This window comes from Notolabrus celidotus, chromosome 10 (genome assembly GCF_009762535.1).
Source record: "Notolabrus celidotus isolate fNotCel1 chromosome 10, fNotCel1.pri, whole genome shotgun sequence".
NCBI classification, from domain to species: Eukaryota; Metazoa; Chordata; class Actinopteri; order Labriformes; family Labridae; genus Notolabrus; species Notolabrus celidotus.
This window is the reverse complement of record NC_048281.1, coordinates 8,211,627-8,231,519: the sequence shown is the minus strand read 5'-3', so window position 1 is coordinate 8,231,519 and position 19,893 is coordinate 8,211,627. Positions and strand designations below refer to the sequence as shown.

The following is a 19,893-nucleotide window of genomic DNA, read 5'->3' as shown; positions in this document are numbered from 1 at the left end:
TAACCAAACGTGACCTTCTCCTTCAGCTGACAATTTACTCAAGATTTCAGAGTCTGCTGAGTGCAGCCTGACTTTACAGCACCAATAACGTGACTGTGCCAGGTCGTGTTCCAACAATCAAAGTTTTACGGGGAAGATTTCCAAGAAACAAACGAAAGTGACGCATCTTCAGTTTCATGTCCAGGAACAAATACAGGCGATAATTTAAAATCTATGTCAAGATGAATTTGGCCTACTTTTGATCCTTACCTTGAATGAATGAATGTCTCATAGTTCATCTGCTTGTATAACATACATCATATAACCTCTAAGTGCCTCTACACTGAATAACATCACAGTGCTGACCATGAAGAAGGTTCTCAGGTTGGACTCTGGAAGACACACTGACGTTGTGTAACAGGTTAGAAGTCAGTGAGACAGACAGGTTTAAGAAAGGCAGACATCTTTTTATTAGAATTTAAAAAGAGTACTAAAATAAAAATGTGTAACTGCACAGGAAGATGCATACAGAAAGTTCACATTACATACCACTGGACTTTTAGAGTTCAAGCCCTAAGCTGACATCCATCCATACATTACGCATTAATCCCTTCATAACGACTCTTTCCATTGTTTTCTCAACATATCAGCTTTTCATCTCATCATCTCCAGATAAAAACGCTGGTTTTAACGTGATAAGTTAATTTCAGTTTCTTTCTTGAGGTCTAAATTTCATTTTCTCATCATCTCAGGATGAAAAAGCTGCTTTTCCTCTTACAACATATCAATTTAATCTCTATCTTGAGAACACAATGCGTTTTCTTGTGATCTTGTAATAGTGGGATAATTCAAGGGGATAAACAGAATGCTCACTGTGATATCAGACAACATGCCATGCTGCCATAGCTCCCATTAATAAGACTATTTCTGTTCTGTTTTGCAGCTGTGATGATTTAAGTTATGATTATCTGATGTTAAAGAAAAGATCACAAGAAAGAGACTGAAATTAACTTCTGATAACAGGGAAACAGAATAAATAAAATGTTTGGATCATGCCCCCAATTTCTTTGTACAATGGTACACAGCAAAAAACTGACTTTAAAAAACTATTGTGTAAATTTAAACCCCTGCAGCTTTTTTTAAACTTTGTTTAAAGCTCATTTATAATCATGCAGGTTTTATAATGGCATATTAGATGAAGGTGTGTTAAAGATTCAACTTTACTTCATTCAGCATAATTTTAAATCTATAGGTACTGAAACCCCAGGGAATAGTTCAAAAGATGTTGACTGGTTCCTCTTATTTCACAAGAAAAAACTTTATAAAACTGCGGATAAAATGTTTACAAACAAATTCACTTTTTGGATACCAAGGGGGATGTACACACAGTTTCAAAAAGTGTTTCCCACCTTGTAAGGAAGTTGTTTGGTTATCAGGCTAAAGTGGTCAAAGTAAAAACACAAATTTGACCAAGCTTAGTGGAAAACAGAGACACAGCCTGAACACAGAGTCTTTTTAAACAAGCCCTTAAACTGTTAGAAGTAAATATCTAAACCAAAAACTTCTAGGAAAAAAAACACCTCAGTGATCTGCATGAAATCTGCTGCAAAGCATTATGGGGATGCTTCAATGCTGCAGAAGCTTGAAGGTTTGGTAGATAAAAAGTAAGAGACTTTTAACAGGAGGGATTTTTGGAGCTGAAAAACAAAAGGCACTTCCTCACTGCTGCAAGTAGTTTATTAAATCTCCATATTTTGACTTGCTGGTCTTTGTTAGGTGATAGACATCACTTGGCAGCAGCAGGTTGAAATGTTGTGATTGAGTAAACTTCTTGCAGCATTGAATAAGTTTACAGGCTTCTTTTTTTGCTGATGTTTCTAGACTCCCCTGTACCTACAGTATTCAAACACTCTGCTCACACACGTCACAAAGAGCAGCATGCTTGTGTTTGAGCAGCAAGTTAATCATTGATTTGTGGTTGGTCTAAAGAAGAAATAAAGAAAATTATATCCAAAAGAGCGTTTTTCAGCTTGTTGCAAATGTGGAGGTAGAGGCTCCAGGACTGGAGGATGATTTAGAGAAATCTCAGAGGAAAACTCTCTGCAGTTTGCAACAAATCTGTAACACAGGAAATGTTTTATTTTCCAAGAAAACTAGACTTTGAAAAGGTCCGCGTTGTATTTGGACAGATATTTGTTTACATTTCTACATATTTTCTTTTTAATGGTGTAAAACAATAAAACAAACATACAAAAGAAAAAAAATCTAGACATGATGAACACTTCCTCTCAGCACTGCGTCAGTGAGCGTCTGTCTTTGTGCACAGTCATGTTCAGGGGTCCAGCAGGCCTGAGAGCCAGCTGTGGTCCAGTTTTTTCACCCTCCTCAGTTCTCTGAGCTGAGCTTTAGTCAGAGGGGGGGCTGCAGACTCTGCAGCATTGACTCCCACTGACTCCTTAGGTTTCGAGATGCTGGACTCCATTTCCTCCTCTGAATCCTCTTCCTCTTTCTCACTCTCCATTTCCTCTTCGGCCTGTTTGTTTTCCTCTCTGATCCCATGAGAACAGAAGCAGAAAAAAGAAGTTAACATGAGTCTGCATATTTCCAGAGATAAACCAGTAAGACCACAGTTTTTTCATGTGCTCCGTTATAAGCCAAGGGTCTTGAGTTATAGATTTTCACGTGTCAGTTTTTTCTCGAGTCACGCTGACTTCAGAGCAGTTATGAAATAAACAAGGGGTCAACAATAAACCATCAGCAACCTCACTTTCTCTAAATCAGGTTCATGAAGTCAGGCGCGTGATGGTTACTGGATGAAAACAGGAACATTTTTAGTATTTTATATGCCTAACACTAGAAGTTTACACATGCAACTGATTCAATACTGGAATTATTCCAGAATCAAAGGGAGTGTAAAGGCTTCAGCTGCAGTGAAAATTCTGCCCTACATCAACATGTTATGATTCCATTTTTGGAGCATCTTCAAATGCTTCATGTCTCTTAAATCAGTGTAATAATAACAGTAAACCTGATTATCGTTCATGTCCTTTATGCCGCAGTTGTTGTGGTTTTTAATTGATTTCAACTGAAAAAGGAAACAATAATCTCCTGCAGCCACCTTTCATTCTGACCATGAGTTTCCTTATGCATGTTCATGTGATGTAACAATGTCATTAAAGTACTGAGTTATGAGGCCTGAGAAGGAAGTCCTCATGTTTCTTGCAGAACAACAAATGTGCTGACTGATTTTATCTTAGATATATGTAACAGGATTATAAAAACAGAACTACTCGCTCAGCTATTCCAGGCGAAAGAACAAACTTTTGGATGCTCACTCTGAAAGTGTGTTGAATCTCAAAAGATGCTCAAAGCAGATAATTAATTGTTTTAAATTGTATTTGATTATTTATTGTTTTAATTTTTTATTTCATTTATAATTTTAATGTTCCTAATTTATCTTTTTCACTTTTTCCTGATGTCGTCCTCTCATTCTGACAATCTCTTTTATTGTCCTTTTAATGCTTTTATTTACTTATCCAGTTTTATTTATTTATTTGTTTTATTTATCCTTGAAAAACCTCTGAAAAAAAGTTTTATTGGTCTGTTGTCACTTCTTCCTTCTGTTTAATTTACGTGTATTCTTTTTAACCTCTTGTGTTGTATTCTGTTTTGCAGTGTTAAAATGTCTCCTCCCTGTCTGTCAAAGGGTTTACTTTGTTATTCAAAACATGCTTTATTTGTCAAAGTACCTTGTAAACAATTATTTTTAAAGGTGTTATATAAATACAGTTAGTATTATTATTATTATAAAGCTCTTCTGAGCACTTGGGATCACTGACCTTGTGTCTTTAACAGAGATGAGCAGAGACCGTACAAACATGGAGCAGAGGAAAGAGGTGGAGGGCAAGACGTGGGCCGGTGTCTGCAGAAGCTGTAAGAAAAACAATAAGTCTTAATAAACTGGAACAAACAACAAAGATGTCAAACATTTACTGAGCAAATATTTTTCTGTTGAGCTTAAAAAGCCGATAAATTAAAGCAAACATTGAAACTTGGATGCATCAGCACATAGACAACACAAAGATGACAATGGACCTCTCTGATAGCAGCTGATCCCTGTGGTAGAGCTGTTCTCTCTGCAGACAGGCTGCTGGGTGTGTCCTCGTTTTCCTGTTGCCTGTGTTTTCCCAGCAACAGGTAGAATGGTGTCATGGCGACGCTGTCATCAATCACAAGCTTAACAAGAGGAAAACAGAGGTCAGAGTTCAGTCCTCAGCAAGGATGTTTGTGTTTGTATAGACAAATACAAAGAGCGAGGAAAAGGAGGGGGGTTAGTAGCACTCAGTTTTCTCTCATCTAATTTTATGAACAGAAATTAAAAACATGACGCTGCATGAATCCACCGAACCTTTGTTTACGGGACAGATTAGCTTTCTTCTTACTAGTTTCTGTGACTTCAGTCAAACTCGTGTTCATACCAGACACAACATGTGAGTTAATATGATACAGTCATCAGTTTCCCCTTCATCTCTTTTCCATATTCCCTCAGCTAGAATGAGGAAGGAGTCTAAGGAGGAACCAGGTATGAGTTTCTTTATCCAGTGCCAAGAAAAACTGCTGGGGTCATGATCAACACGCAAAAACAGTCTTGTGTTTCAGAAAAACTTGAGTAATGAAAAAGTTGTTGCTGAGCAGAGGTTGAAGCTCAGGTGAGCTGTACCTGTTTGCTGGACGCCATCAGTCTGTCCTCCTCAGCCTTGGTGGTGAACGTCATCAGATCCTGCAGAGAGAGACAACAACAGCATGAACAAAATGATACTAAAACGACATCAATACTCAGTAAAGATCATATAGAAAGCTTTTCAGAGTTTTACCTCAAACTCCCTCATGATTGATGGTTAAACACACCTTGCTTACTGGGACCTTTCCAGTATAAGTGTTTGTCCAGACTGTCAGTGTGTAAATGTGTCTTCTTCTCTGACAAGGTATGGCGTTATGGAATTAACCTTATATTGGATCTACAATTATATGTTGGGCATACAGGCACCCTGTGGGGTTAGTCAAGAGGTCTGAGCCAGCTTCGGGCTGCGACTCGACACAGAAAAGACTTAGTGTGTGAGTCTTAATCCTTGAGAAGAAGTTCTGAGATGAGGTGAATAGTTAAAAGGTTCATTTCAGATAAGACGAGATCAGTTGTGATTCTGTGTCTGGCGGGACAGTAAGACTCTGCAAGACAGCTTTGTTTTAATTTCAATGTTAAAAATGACTCAGACTGTCGGCCTCAGCACTGATTGAGACGATAAGGAGCACAGAGAACTGACCCATGACTGTGTGGACCAGAGCCAACAGAACCTCCGTCAGATTAAAGCAGGAAAACAGACGACCTGGTGGTGGATCACGGAAGGCACAAGCTCCTCCCACAATGGTGAACATCCAGGAAAGGAACATAGAGATTGTGGACTCTAACAATAAACTGGACCAGACCGAAAACTGGAGGAAGAGAATCACGGCTGCAGACAGGAGGAAGCTCTACAAACTCGGGGTTTCCCTCTTTGAGCTGTGGAGGCGGTGGGGGATAGGAGGATGATGGCTAAGCTATCAACTCTCATAAAAAACATCTCCCACCCCTCACATAGTAATGTTACAGCACTGGGCAGCTCCTTCAGTGACAGGCAGCTTCATCCGCAGTGTGTGAAGGAGAGATACTACAAATCCTTCCTTCCTGCTGCAGTCAGACTGTTTAATCAAGCCCGTAAGAGCACAAACACAACTGAAATAAAGTAACTGAGGTCGAGTTACTCTAACAAACCAGACCTCTACTCTAACCAATCAGAGAACTCTACTCTACTCTAACCAATCAGAGAAGATCAGCTCCAGAGTTCCTGTAATTTCACCTGCTGCATCTTCTCCAAATGAACAGCAGAATAAAGATCTCTCTCTTTTTTAATCCATCTAAAACTGTGTGTGATTTCCTGGTGGAGGAGTTTACCATGTACTGAGTGATGAAGTAAAGCTGGGATCTGTTGAGCCACTGGCTGCTCTCCTCACAGCTCTCTAGCATCTCCTCCCTCGGGGCAAAGACAGCGCGAGTCACCTTCCCAGAGCACACAGCCTTCTGGGAAAACAGCGGACGAGGCTCACTGGGCTTAAACACAAACACTGAAAAACAGAGAACAAGAAGAGACAGCAGAAACGTTTACATGGTAGCATTGATTTCCACACTTTATAGAGAAACTGATGGACAGAAAGAAGGGCAGAACATTCCATAACTTTTAAAATTTTAAATATCTGTGTCCCAACTCAGGGGCAGTATTCTTTGAAGGACCTAGCCTAAAAAGGATCCTGCCTCAGACCATGAGGCTGACCTAAAGTGAGACAGTCCTTTATTTAAAAAGAAGCGTTTCATGCTCACAGTCTGTGTTTCCAGCCTGACCGCAGAAGGCCGCCATGTTCTCAGAGAGCTGGTCAGCCAGCAGCAGGCTGACATCCATCGAGGTGCTCCACTCCACTGCAGGAGACAGAAAAACGTATTCATGTCTGTGCATCAAATTAAAATACGTTTCCACATGAAGCTGCAAGCTTGTCTTTCTGACATGCACACCACACACGCAGTCTTACGTGAGCAGGTGAGGAGGTTCCAGCAGCAGAGCAGGTTGTTGGCCGTGGTTCCCAGCAGATATTTGGAGCAGCTTAGTCGCCCAAAACAAAGATTCCTGGTGGAGGAAAAAAAAAAAACTTTTTTCTAGTGACTTTCAAGAATCCAAAGCTCACCCCCCCACACCACACATATTTCACAGGATTAGCTTTTGAGGTACTCTCCTCTGGAGCTTTGGGGGCTTCGAATGGGAACACGCAAGCAGGAACTCCCACCAAGAAGCAAACATCCGGAAAATTGATGTCTGACTGACGGATCACTGACAGCCATCTTTTTTCAGACTTAAATTTCAGCCGAGGCTGGAGACTTTATCTCCACGTTATCAGACTAAAAGCTGCACATTTTTCAGCAGCATGTAAAGCTTCTGGGGTCGATGAAGTTAAAGGTGGAGGTCGAGCAGTTGACCCAAATCTACACGTCCATAGGTGGTAGTTATGTAAGGGCACCGCGCAGCTGTCACAACAGATAAACCCTTCATGTCTTACAGTTTCCCTTCTTTAATTTTCAAGTCCTTTGAACAGAAATTCCTGCTCAGTTCCGGAAAACACGGGAAGCTGCTGCTTCAGAGGAGTCTGAGGGTGAGAGAGTTTTTGGAGCAAGGCAGCTCATTGATTATGCATTATTAATTCAAACCTAAATGTCTGCTCTGAACAAAGGATCCTTTCAGTCTTGTTCTACCTTTAACCTTCAGAGCACTGAAATAGAAAAAAAAACCTATTAGTTCTGATGTTGTAATTTTCCTTTAATCTGGATTTTACTTTTAAGGCTAGTTTTGAATGCGTTCTGTAAGTCTATAAATCTTAACTATTCATAAAAGGATTCAAATTTAATCAAGAATTTAAAAATAAAATAGAATCTCAACCTTTTTATTCTAAAAAAAAAGAAAAGCTTTAAAAACTTACAAAAGTTTTTGACCCATCAACAATTACTCATTTAAAAACCTATATTTAAACAAAAACAAATATTACGTTTATTTTGGGGCTTTTATGTATTTTTTTAGAGATAGGCCAGTGAATAAATAAATAAATAAAATGAGATAAAATAAACTATTAAATGATGATAAAATAAATACAAATAAAGTGAGATAGGCCAGTGGACAGAGTGGGAAAATGGGGAGAGTGGTATGCAGCAAGGCCTGCAGCCCAGGCTTCATCCACTATAGCCTCATGGGGGCATGTGATTTATCCTCCGAGTTAAACTGATCTGCCCTGTCCTTTTCTTTTCCTTTGGACTTGTTTTAGTTTTTGAATGTGCTCATTTCTAATAGCAGAGTGCAAAGACACAGATAGTTTGGTCTGAATACACACCAACATTAGTATTCTTGCTTTTTATTGATGTGGCGTCGTGATGGCGCCAATATGTCCTGAAATGCTCCACAACCTAAAAGTTGTGTTGGTTTTACAAGTTACACTTTAGCTATTGTGCTTATTTAGAGTTCAAACAGGATTACACAAACAAACATGTCCTCCCGCGAGGTAACCGTCACACCTTGCAGCCTGAGAGTTGTCACCAAATTGAAGCTGTTGAACACAACGTGAAGAATACATACAGGAAAGTGTAACATGATGCAAACGTGGAATCCATATTTTTCTGTTGCAAAAGGCTCTTAAAAAAGTTTCTTTCTAGATCAGTTGGACGGTTTGGTTATTTGAGATGTCTTGATACCAGCATCTTTCCTGATACTGATTCAGATTCCTGATATTCAGTATTAGTAATAAGTATTTCATTTAAAGGCTGTAGGTCTTTAGATCGGTGCAGAGATGAGGTACTTGTTGATACAGATCCAACATTTTAGTCTTTAGTATAAAACCGCGGCTGCATGCACATTCACTGTACGACATCTGCAACAAGCTTGCAACATGAGAATACCAAAGAGGAAAGACTCCCTCTGCAAAAAGAGCAACGGCTGAAGCTACCACAGTTTTTAGTAAGTTCTATCAAACAATGACTGTGCACACTATGATTGTGCAAGTCTGGTTTGATGCGGTTAAAGGAATATGATGTCTAGTGAAGCTGGTTCCTTCATTTTAGAGATCAAATACAAGTCAAAGGCTGACTCAGCGATCCAGAGTTTTCCTCAAAAAGTGGTACAGAAACTAACAACAGTAGTTTCATGTCCTCAGTGGCCTTGGGGCCCTGTCCTCAGAGAGAGGGGACATCAGCCAACATTTCTGAGACTCCAGCAACGTTGCGAAACTGTGAGCAGCCTCAGTGTTCAGCAGGCTGACAGGCTGCTACGCCTCCCGTCCGCTGTGAGTAACAACACCGTGGACATCTGCCAGAGTGCTGAAAAGAGGGCTGTTTAACTGTTTAATGGAGTCCTCTGCAGAGGAGCCCCGACAGTTAATCGCTCAGACAGCCTGTGGATCAGGAAATCTGAATGGAGAGGCTTAAATCACTGTCAGCTGTAACTTGCAGGACTCTTTTAAGAACAAGCTCAACTCCCAGTGTTTCCAGTTCACTATACTGAGGATGGACGACTTAAACCGTTTCAAGTACAGCAGCAAATATTCATTTAATAAATCTTTTGATTGATTTTAAAGCCAACTTTGATTTATAATGTAGCTCATTGTAAAACGTCTTTCACACAACGCTGGAAGATTGTCTTATAAACATTCTCCGTCTCTGGATCGGCACTTATTGGATCATTTTTGGACATCTTTCCTAAATTAAAGCATAAAAATTCAGTTTTTGTAACTGAAGGTTCAAACAAAAAGAATGTGACTTCCTTAATGCCGCAGACAGATGCTAATCTACTGTGACAATATTAAAGAAGCTGTGTCACATCAATGCACCTTACCATATTAAACCATAACTATGATTAGTTCTCATTTCAAAACTGTCAAAGGTATGTTTAGGACTTGTTCAGTAAAAACAAGTGTTCTTTTTAGAAGCGTACACTTTTGTTAACACTCGTGCTTCAGTACGTGTAGGTTTGAGAACAAGAGATGGGAAAGGGAGGTAAGAAAGTATTTTCAAGTTGACAGAAAGTAAAAATACCAAACAGGCTTCTTATGTTACAAAACACTGAGACTGGATCTCTTTAAACCTCCAAGAGTTCTCCTGTCTGACCCCTGGGATTGATGGATGGATTGAGGTCTGTAGAGCACTTGAGGCAGACATGTCTAAGTATTCAGTCTGTAGTTTTGTGTTAAAGGTTTTTAGTCACAACACTACTTACTTATTCACAAAGATAGATTCCGTGTTTTTGCATGCATCCAATGTGATATGCATTTTTCTTGCTATAAAGGGCGAATGTTGGTCCTAAAAAATTGAGTCAAAATTTTCAGTAAAATGTGATACCTGCTTCTAAAATAACTCTTTGCAGAGTAAATGTGTTTTTCTGCAAAGGAGAAAAGCAATGAAAGGAAACAAAATTCCTACTCTGTCTCATAAGATAAATGTAGAATTTAATTTGACTACAAATGGGAAGATGTGTCACTAACAGACCCTTACCAAGCATTAAATAGTATTTTGAGATATTTCCTGGTATTGAAGTTCACCACCTAGTCTTGTGAATGTGTGGATATGTTGGTCAGTGTGTTTCCTCTAACCTGATGGCTCCTGGAGGCTGGGACAGAGTTGTGAGGAGCTCCCATGAGGTCGAGCTCCACACGGTCACTACCTCCTGAAAGCTGACGGCCAACAGTGAGCCGTCGGCTGAGAAACAACAGCACTCGGGCACCAGGCTGTGATAGGCTCCGACAAAATCACACGACCAGGACGGCCCTTCATCTGCTGGCACGTTAAAGAGGCAGGAGAGAGAGAGAGAGAGAGAGAGAGAGAGAGAGAGAGAGAGAGAGAGAGAGAGAGAGAGAGAGAGAGAGAGAGAGAGAGAGAGAGAGAGAGAGAGAGAGAGAGAGAGAGGTGGATTAGAGAGAGACTCAGACTTAAACCTGACGGGTTTGAAGTCAAAGTGGTAGAGGCTGGTACCAGGGAAGTGACTTTATTCTTACAGACATCAAAAATGAGCACATTCATGGTTGTACAACAGGCTGTGGATTAAAACACCGTCCAACTGCATGGCAGTGATGGTGGGACAGGTGTCATGATCTGTTGTGGTGTTTCTGTTTCTTACCTGATATTTGATTATTAAAGATCATTCAAAGATCACCCTGATGGTTCATTGATCCATATATAAATCTGGTAATAATGCAGCAAATATAACTGAACCTGAAGGCAGCACAGCCAGGCTCTGCTTTTTGTGAAATGGTCAAAAAGTGAAGCAGACTGCCGCTCACCTTCTGTGTGGGCCGGTCCAGCAAGCTGCCAGGCTTTGAAGTGTCCGTCTTTGCTGGTGGAGACCAGCATGGTGGTCTGGCTGTCTGTGGTGTGGCTGAAGCACATGGCTGTTATCCGGTCATCATGGGGGGCCGAGATGGTTGTGTTCAGCACAAAACTGCAGGTGAAACAGGAGGTGTGTTATGAGGTCGTGGTTGAAACAAGGGGGAGAAAAATGAACACTAAACATGAATTTAAAGTGAAATAAGACTCCTGGACAGGTTTGTGTGGTGGCTGGTTTGTTTTTGAACCCTGAGATTATAAAGAGTGATTTTTCTGCATTCATTAAACGTCACGCAGACATTCGTACCTCTGTGTTTGTTCATCAAATGCCCAAAGCTTCAGGTTCAGCTCCAGCTCAGAGACCTTCTGTTTTCTTTCTTCCACTGTAGCCAGACAGCTGCCGGAGCCATCAAAGGCCGCCTTGACCACCTCAAACTGCTGCAGACCTGACTCATGGATGTACTCCTGCTGCACGATGTCCAGCTGCAGGAGACACAGAGAAAATACATAATATTAGTACTGTTCAAGCCAAAGAGTTCTTAGTTGAATCTGGCCCATTTCTTATTTTAATATAGTTTGAGTTTGAATGACTTAAGGAGCAGAGAGAATTTTGGAGTTACAATACATACAATTGTATCCCACATCCCTTTCTTCAAAGCCTCCCAACTCCATCAACAAACCAGTCAACATGGAGGAGAAGCTTGTTTACTCGGTGTCTCTAATTGTAAGTTTGTCGGTTTAGTATATCACGCCAAAACTCAGGAGAACAGATGAGACTCACTCTTAAGTCATTTTTACTTCTGTATACATGGAACAAAAGTCTAACCCTAACCCTACATAATTATCCTCTAACACTTTGAACAATAATCTGAACCTGTCACCTACAACAACAAGCCCTTTTATGGAACTCATTTGGATCTGGCCTGGATTTGCTGTGGCTGAAGTCGTGTCCGAGTTGTAATAACCACATTTATCCTACATCAGGGGCAGCGATTTCAAAGTGAGGAAATAATAATCACAAACTTCCTCGTTCTACACTTTGAGTAATATCTTCAGGGGCTCAGATAACAAAGCGGAGAACTCACATTGTAGAGCAGCTTGTCTCTTTGGAGGGAGTAAAACTGGAGGTGACCTGGTTTCCCATTCAGCACCAGAGATTTACTGCGAGGGTCCACCATCAGCTCGGTCCTCACACTGTCTCCTACACCAGGATAAAAAACTGTTATTCATATACAGGAGGAACGGGTTGAAACAAGGGACAGAGGGACACATTTATTAGACGGTTGGTTTAACAGGATATATGTTTTATTCTGTCTAATGACACAAAATGAGGTTTCACATGAGACCTTGTGTTCCTCTCACTTATTCTGCTGCCTTCTTAAACACTGACATCAAATAATGATATAACAGAAGGCGAGGTGTATCAGGTTAAATATCACATTTAGACTCAACAGTAAGTTCAACTTGGCACCTAAATCATGTCATAATCTTTTCTTAGAAGCCTGATTGCTTTCCAGGAACTGTGACCCTTCTTTATTCTTTATTTCCATCATTTATGAGGCCGCACGGCATGTTTATGGTCGATGTACGTGCCGTGCCAAAAACAATCCGTACTTACCTTTGACCAGACCCTGAATAACAGCTGACACTTTGACACAGCTCTGGATGAGCGTGATCTCTGAAACAAAGAAAGACATGAATCAGTTACTGGAGCTTTGGTTTCAGGATTTCAGTTTCATTCTGAGGTCTGAGATGGGGATTCAAAACTGTACATTTATCCTTTAACTGGCTGTGTTTATTTATACCTATACTTTATGTATAAAGTCCTTCTGGGGATGTTGTTGGATTTGAATACAATAGAAAGCCCTTTATTTCTCAATTAAATTAGAATTGCTAAAACTGTACATGGTGCAAGTTGAGAGAATACAAATAAAACACCAGATATCCAACAAACACAAACTACAAGTTAAAAGTCAGTTCTTAAAAAACTGTAAAAAAAAAAAAAAAAAAAAAACCACTTATAAGCAGTCTATAAGCACATTTAAAGGATGCAGCTGGTGCTGCAATTTCACATTCCTCTCAGCATTTTCAGAAAAGCAGACGTGAGCTTCAGATCGAAACTTTGCTGTTGGGATTTTACACAACATTAATTGGGTTTTGGATCATTTTATCCCTTTGCTCTCGAGCGGGTCTTTGTGCTTTTCTGATTACCTGTTAATTTTTATTATACTAACTACTTTTCTTGTTTTTTAAATTTGTATTAATTTCACATATTTCTATCTATCTATCTATCTATCTATCTATCTATCTATCTATCTATCTATCTATCTATCTATCTATCTATCTAAGAATAATGATAATAATAATAAAAAGAAAATTATAATGAAATAAATATGGATAATAATGTCAATATTAATACAAATAAAAAAAATATGATAAAAATATGGATCACAATAATAATAATAATAATAATAATAGTAATAATAATAGTAATAATAATAACAATAATAATAATAATAATAACAATAATAATAATAAGAGCAATTAGAATAATAACAATAATTAGGACTTGTAAAGCGCTTCATTTTTTTGTATGAAGTGAAAAAAAAATGGAAAAAAATCTATCCATTCCTAACTTGTTGTAGTGACACTTTGTAATACAGGTTTAGAAAAGTGCTCCATAAATTAAGTTTTGAAGGTTTACAGCCAAGAGGCCAAAAAGTGAATTAACGCTGGAGCTGATAATCCATCAAATCCCTCAAACTGTCATGTTTATTCACTTTATATCAGTATAAACAGATTGGAATGTATCATTCACAGAGCTTATTGTTCATCTGAGTGTGTTACATCCTTCAGCTCCTTACTGTTGTCACTGTGGGAGGTACAGTACAGCGCTCCATCAGGAGAGACGGCGATGTGTGTGATGGCGGCGCCCAGACGGGGCAGGAAGTCCCGCTGGCTCTCTTGGTTGTATCTCCACTGGACGAGCACAGACTCGATGCCTCCACTCAGCAGGTTTGTACCTGATTGGACGAGAGAAGAAGAAAGTGATGCAGAGGCACGGACAGGACAGGATGACTTCTACTTAAAGCTCCTATGAGGAACTTTTGGTTTGTGTTGATTGTGGCGCCCGCTGTGGACAAAGCTGCACCTCTTTTATAACTCTGCTGATCTTGTCCTGTCCCAACACTTCTCTGAAAAACTCTCCTCCTGCTTCCTTCTCACCAAATCACTAATGATACATCCTGCAGATTATCACATCGTCTGACCTCTACCCTGCAGCAGTGGTCACAAACATAAAATAACAAGACCTCATCTGTCCTGTTGTTTATGGTCTCAGTTTCTGTAGGAAGTCATAAAGAGGTATACATAAAACTTTTACTCCCACACAACCAGCCCAAAACTGATTCAATTATATATTAAACACGTCACAAACTCCATTTACCAAAGATGAAGAGTGAAACATCTTAAAACAGGTCATAAACTGAACTCACCTTCTGGGGTGAAGCAGAGCGAGCTGACAGCGTTGTGGTGCCAGTGCAGGGTGGAGTACGTGTACTCCTTCTTCTGGTTAAAGTTTCTCCTGAAATGATGGACAGTGATGTCAGAGGAATAAAGTGTCTCTGCCTCAGCTAATGAACCACATTCTCCAACTTTAAGCTGCTAGGAACTTTGGTTTGTGATGATTATGGCGCCCCCCCCCTTCATAAGAAGTTAAAATCTCCTCACAGGAGCATGAAGAGACCCCAAAGCGCTTAGTTATACATTGTGGAAAGATCAGGGCAGGTAAACATGGAGCACAAGATTCAAAGTTTTACCCATCATGCTGTGGATATTGTCACAAAAGTAATCAGAACATTTTAACAACATGATGTCAGTGTGGTTACTTGGATGCCATGCTGTCACTTCACTCACCACAAGCGAATTTTGCCGTCTTCATGTCCAGTGGCAATGCAGTCATCTTTTGGGTGACAGGAGATACACGTGAATGTGTTCTTTCCACCCTTCTTGTTGTCTTCTTTGAGGGAAAACCTATTTTTCAGACAGAAAGTATCACTGAGCATGACTCTTTGTCCAAACGTAGGACTCTGAGCATCACATTTATCAAATATAGTCACTAATGAAAAAGCTGCCCTCTTCGTCTTAACATCATTTTATGCTCAAATAAAGGTTAAGACAGTGTTTTTCTGTGAAAGAAAGATGACTTTACTACAAACTATGAGCAGCATTTGTGAAGTGACTTTCCTTGATGAATAAAACACACACTCAGTCTCAGCTGAAGCATCACACACCGCCTTTGCTCACCTGTATGCTTTCTGCTTCTTGAAGAAGTAAACCTGCAGCTGTGAACCTGCAGCTGAAGCGATATATTCCCCCTATGAGGAAGAGAACAGTTGGTTAAGACTCTTGGGGTTTTGTTTTCAGTTAGCACACACAACATTTAACTTTGACTATAAAATATTAAAAACACAACGCTGCTAATGATCCCATTTAAAAGGGACAGCTCTTCATCTGAAGTTCATTACACTAGATTTAGGATTTGAGACTTTGGAGACGGATACAATTTGAAACAAGATTACAGCTTCATCTAAGGAGAAAAAACTTTCTTCTTTATTTATCATTAGATTTTGTCAGAGTAGGAAAGTCTAATGACATCAACAAACTCTTGCCTCTGATACTCTCTTCAGCTAACTCAGTGGGGAAGTTAAATTTCAGGAGTGTATCTGTGCCAGGTAGTGTGTGTGGGTGTGTGTTTGTTGTAGCGGAGATGTTTGTACCCCTCTGCCGAAGTCAGTGGCCGCTGGGTTGGAGCTGACGTCCCCGAGCACGGCAGAAAGCTCTCGGGCCTCCACCAGCTGATCTCCACTCTGCGGCAGATGTACGGCAACCAGCTGGAACAACTCTGCGCACACACACACACACACGCACACATACACACACACAAACAATCAAACATTAGCCTAATGCACATTCTTACCCAGTGACCTTTTACCCACATTCTGTCTCGTACGCATTAGAGAATATTTGGCGCCTCCTAGTGGAAGAATCTGGAAAAAGGGACACTGAAATAAAAGGCAAAGAGTTTCTCTGATCCCTGATCTGACCTGCAGAGAGTGGAATAACTGGAGTGGGCTAAAAGTAACACACAGACTGAACCAATGTTCAAATGGATTTCTCATGTTAAAATAAATGCAATGACACAGCCCCAACATTTAACACACACAGATGTTTTTAAAAATCTAATCAGTTGTCAGTCTAAAATTTCAGGTGAAGTTTGTTCAGGAAGTTTCATTTTAGACAAAACAACCAACTTTAATTTCTAATAAGAGGCTGCTGGAAGCTTTCTAGTGCTACTATCAAGCAAACAAGTACATCACAGAGTGTTTGATACCATTTCTGTTCTGCTAGTTAATACCGTCGCTCTTTTCTCTCATGTAGCTGAATAACTTACTGCACTGTTTGCTCAGGTTTGAAAACTCCCGCGTCAAAATTTACTCTTCTACCTGACCCAAAAGTTTGTCTCATCAGAGTTAGCTGCTGAATTTGTTCAAGTCCTACATTTAAGCCCTATATCAACCTACATGGGTCTCATTTTTGACTTGTAAGACTGAAGTTTATCAGGTTTCTAAATGCCTGGCTGTCAGCTGGACAGTGGAGAAGTTCAGACCAACTTGATCATACTGAGATACTTACATCTTTTATTTTACGTTACACTGTTTGTCTGTATAAAGATGTTTTTCTCCTGGTAAATGTATTTATTTTATTTATTCATTTAAAAAGGGAAAGTGCATATTAATGAACATTTCAGCGCTGCATCAATGTAAATATGCCTGAATTAGCCATAGGGCTAATCTTCATCTGTAGTCCCAGGCAGGTCAAAACAGATCATGATAGCATGACAATGAAACAACAATACATCATAAGAGCTCATATAAGATATAATTAAGATCAAGTGTTTGGTCCACAGCTCCTGAGCCCTGAGGACGGTTGGAGAAGCACCTTTTCTTGATGAGGGAAACTGCACAGTTCATTGATTTTACGGTTTTAAATGAACCGGTCTGTTTGTTTTGGATGATGATAACATAAAAACACCTCTCTGTTTTCTTGCATTAGCTGATTTATTTATTTTTAGTTTTTATGCCCCGCAACATTTTACTCACTAGGCTTACTCATTAAAGCTAACTCGGCTCATGATAATTTTCTAAAGATGAACACTGAGGGATCCTTTTGCTAAGACAATAAAGAGCAGACTCAGCAGACAAAATGCGAGTTGACTCAAGGTTTACTCGAGCAGCACTATTTAACTGTTCACTGCAGTCATCAGGGAAAGCACAGGGGACTTTGAGACATTGCTGAGAAGGCTCAGACATTAAACAGAAGCAATGTTCACACAGAGAAAAAAACACCAAACCTACCTGATCTTTTGTCACTTGTGGAAGTAACAATAAAGATGACTCCTTCATGGTTTGCTGATGCATAGATGGAGTAGATTGGGCATCCAATAACGTAAGTCTAGAAGAGATCACACAGCTGTCAGAGATCAGGAGCACGGGGTATCAGAGAACATACAACAAAGACTCTCCATCATCACTTAATGAATGTGTTAAGGAGCATGACGCCGAACTTACAGCTTTAAAATCAACCCATATACAGGGTGGCTAACATGTTAGAGTAATGTCCATAAAAACATCAACAGATGCTGAAAACACAAATGAGAAGTCTTTCTCCAATCAATGTATGTGTTCACGAGTGTTATCAGAGTTTTTATCTTCTATAACCAATAAATCGAAAAATTACATAATTGGCTGTGAGGTGATTCTTTCATGATCTAATCCATGAACAGCAACACAGAGAGTAACGGAGATGTCATTATGTTAGCAGAACAAGTGTATAACATCCAACACAACACAAAACAAACGTAAGGGAAGAGAGGAATACGTCCTGCACAGACTGAAAACACTGAAGCATAAAACAAAGAATGAATCCACACCTTAATGAGGATGCCATCTGTGAAGTCCCAAAGTCTGACAGTGCCATCTGCTGAGCAAGAGTAGACCTGCAACAAACACAGAACAAAATTCAACAACGTAATCTCTACAGACACTGAACCTTTCTTTAATCCTTCTCTCTAAAAGCATATTTTTTAGCATCGGAAAATTTGTGTAATGCGATACATTTTTTAAAATGAAAATATATTCATCACATCAAGAACAAAGCTCAAGAACATCTTAATGGATGCATGTTATCTACTGTTTTGTGACTTTACTCTTTTACTGATGCTGTTTGTATGCATCTGTTTGCTCTGATAAGGTTTGCACTTCAATGTCGTTGTACAATGTACAACTGTTTTTAAAGGTAAACTTAAGACTCACCTTTTAAATCTAGCTTTTAACTTGGAGTAATTCTCTTTTAGCCCTGGACTGCATTATTAACATTATGACCATTATTTCAACAGCATTCTTATTTATTTTATTCTATCTTATTATATTATATTTATGTTTCTGTTGTTTATCTGATTTTATTTTATTGATTTTATTAAAATGATTTTATTTTATTAATATAATTGTCCTGGTTTTATTGTTAAGTTTTCTATATCCCTTTCCTTTCCACTTTTACCTAGTACTGCTTATTTCTGTCTCTCCGGTGTTTTATCTTCTTTTTTCTGTAAAGCACTTTGGGCTGCATGCTTGAATGTATGAAAGGTGCTACATGAATAAAAATGAGTTGAGAGATGATAATAAAGATATATTCTATTCTACTTAAAGCCTCCAAGCATTGCTTGATTTAAGAATCATTTCAATGCTTTCAGAAACAGTTAACGCTAACATTACAGCAAAAATAAATCCATTCTCTATTTTCCTGTAACAATTTATTCATCCAGGCTTTACTGTGGTATTAAAAATAGAGCTGAAACAATTCATTGAATAACTCAAGTACACTCATTTTTAAAAAAGCATTGAGGTAAATGAATTACCTTCCTTGATTAATCACAAGAATAATCAATTGAATACTCGATTACTAAAATATTTGAGTAAAATATTGCACCCCTAATTAAAAATGATAGCCTTTAAACATATTTTGTATGAAACAAATCTTACAGGCAATGTCTGAATAGGTTGTATGTCTCTCTAAAAACAAAGTTAGAGTTATTAATCAGACTAAGGAAAATTAGATTATCTTTTAAGTTACTACAAAGTATTATTATATTACATGTATTTCCAGCACGTGCAATTAAACCAAATAAATCCTGTCAATAACATTAATATCAGGAGACTATCACATCAAGGGAACCCCTCTTAAACTTGTTCATACATCTAAAGACTGAGCTTAACTTCCTCTGCCCCCTGTGTTTCTCTGTGTTTCTCTGTGTTTCTCCGTGTTAAGATGACTGTACCTGCAGGTGGTTGGAGGGTTTGAGCAGAACACCTGTCACCAGGTCGGTGTGTCCCCGCAGGTCGTGGATACACTCCTCAGTGGAGGTGCTGAACACCTTCACACACTCTCCTGAGGCGCACAACAGGAACCTGAAACAACATAAACCAAGTGTCTCACTGAGAAAATTACGGTTTACACAACAAGAGATTACAGTGTTCAGAAAATATGTACGTCAGTTAACGTTCCGTGACAGCGAATTGTCGCGTTGGTAAGAAAAGTTCGTGGTGCATCTTTGTAAACAGCAACAGACTCATGTCGGCTAATGCTAACAGCTAGCACCGGCTCTTTCATTTAACCGTATACACCATTATAAAAGCGCCAAAGTCTCTGAAAGTGAATATTAAACATCGCCGCTGTGTAAAGACACACTAACCTTGAATCATTGGTTATGACAGGCTCCCTGAAGTTTATTTTACTGCCTCCTCGGTGAACCACGCGGATATCCCCGTGCTCAACCATGTTTTCAGCGAGTTGAACTCTGACCTCTGACACGCAGCTTCTTCTTCGTCGGTTTCTATGTTAACCTGTTTGTTGGCTGA

The 19,893-nt window shown here is 39.4% G+C and overlaps 1 protein-coding gene across 2 annotated transcripts; it reads right to left on the bottom strand.

Moving 5' to 3' along the window:
- Window positions 1-425: 425 nt before the first annotated feature.
- Window positions 426-19,893, bottom strand: wdr75 (WD repeat domain 75). 2 transcript variants are annotated; one of them, XM_034693609.1, is made up of 21 exons: window positions 19,728-19,893; window positions 19,314-19,443; window positions 17,910-17,975; window positions 17,335-17,431; window positions 15,697-15,821; window positions 15,224-15,294; window positions 14,834-14,950; window positions 14,413-14,501; window positions 13,783-13,941; window positions 12,537-12,596; window positions 12,004-12,119; window positions 11,226-11,401; window positions 10,876-11,033; window positions 10,189-10,372; window positions 6,598-6,692; window positions 6,392-6,487; window positions 5,969-6,138; window positions 4,700-4,759; window positions 4,075-4,215; window positions 3,819-3,910; window positions 426-2,528 (listed from the first exon to the last, which is right to left on the bottom strand). In XM_034693609.1, exons 1-21 carry the CDS (start codon window positions 19,811-19,813, stop codon window positions 2,312-2,314), a joined length of 2,505 nt encoding a protein of 834 aa, XP_034549500.1. In that variant the 5' UTR covers window positions 19,814-19,893; the 3' UTR covers window positions 426-2,311. The 2 variants fall into 2 exon arrangements, with proteins under 2 accessions (XP_034549500.1, XP_034549501.1); XM_034693610.1 differs by having other exon boundaries at window positions 10,189-10,369; window positions 19,728-19,892.

Coding starts and splice junctions, on each gene's coding strand:
- wdr75 (XM_034693609.1), bottom strand. CDS start 19,813: ATGGTTGAGCACGGGGATATCCGCGTGGTTCACCGAGGAGGCAGTAAA. Junction 12,120..12,536: donor TATTCAGGGTCTGGTCAAAG/GTAAGTACGGAT, acceptor ATCCTGGTGTAG/GAGACAGTGTGAGGACCGAG. Junction 6,693..10,188: donor CAGCCTCCAGGAGCCATCAG/GTTAGAGGAAAC, acceptor TTCCTCCACCAG/GAATCTTTGTTTTGGGCGAC.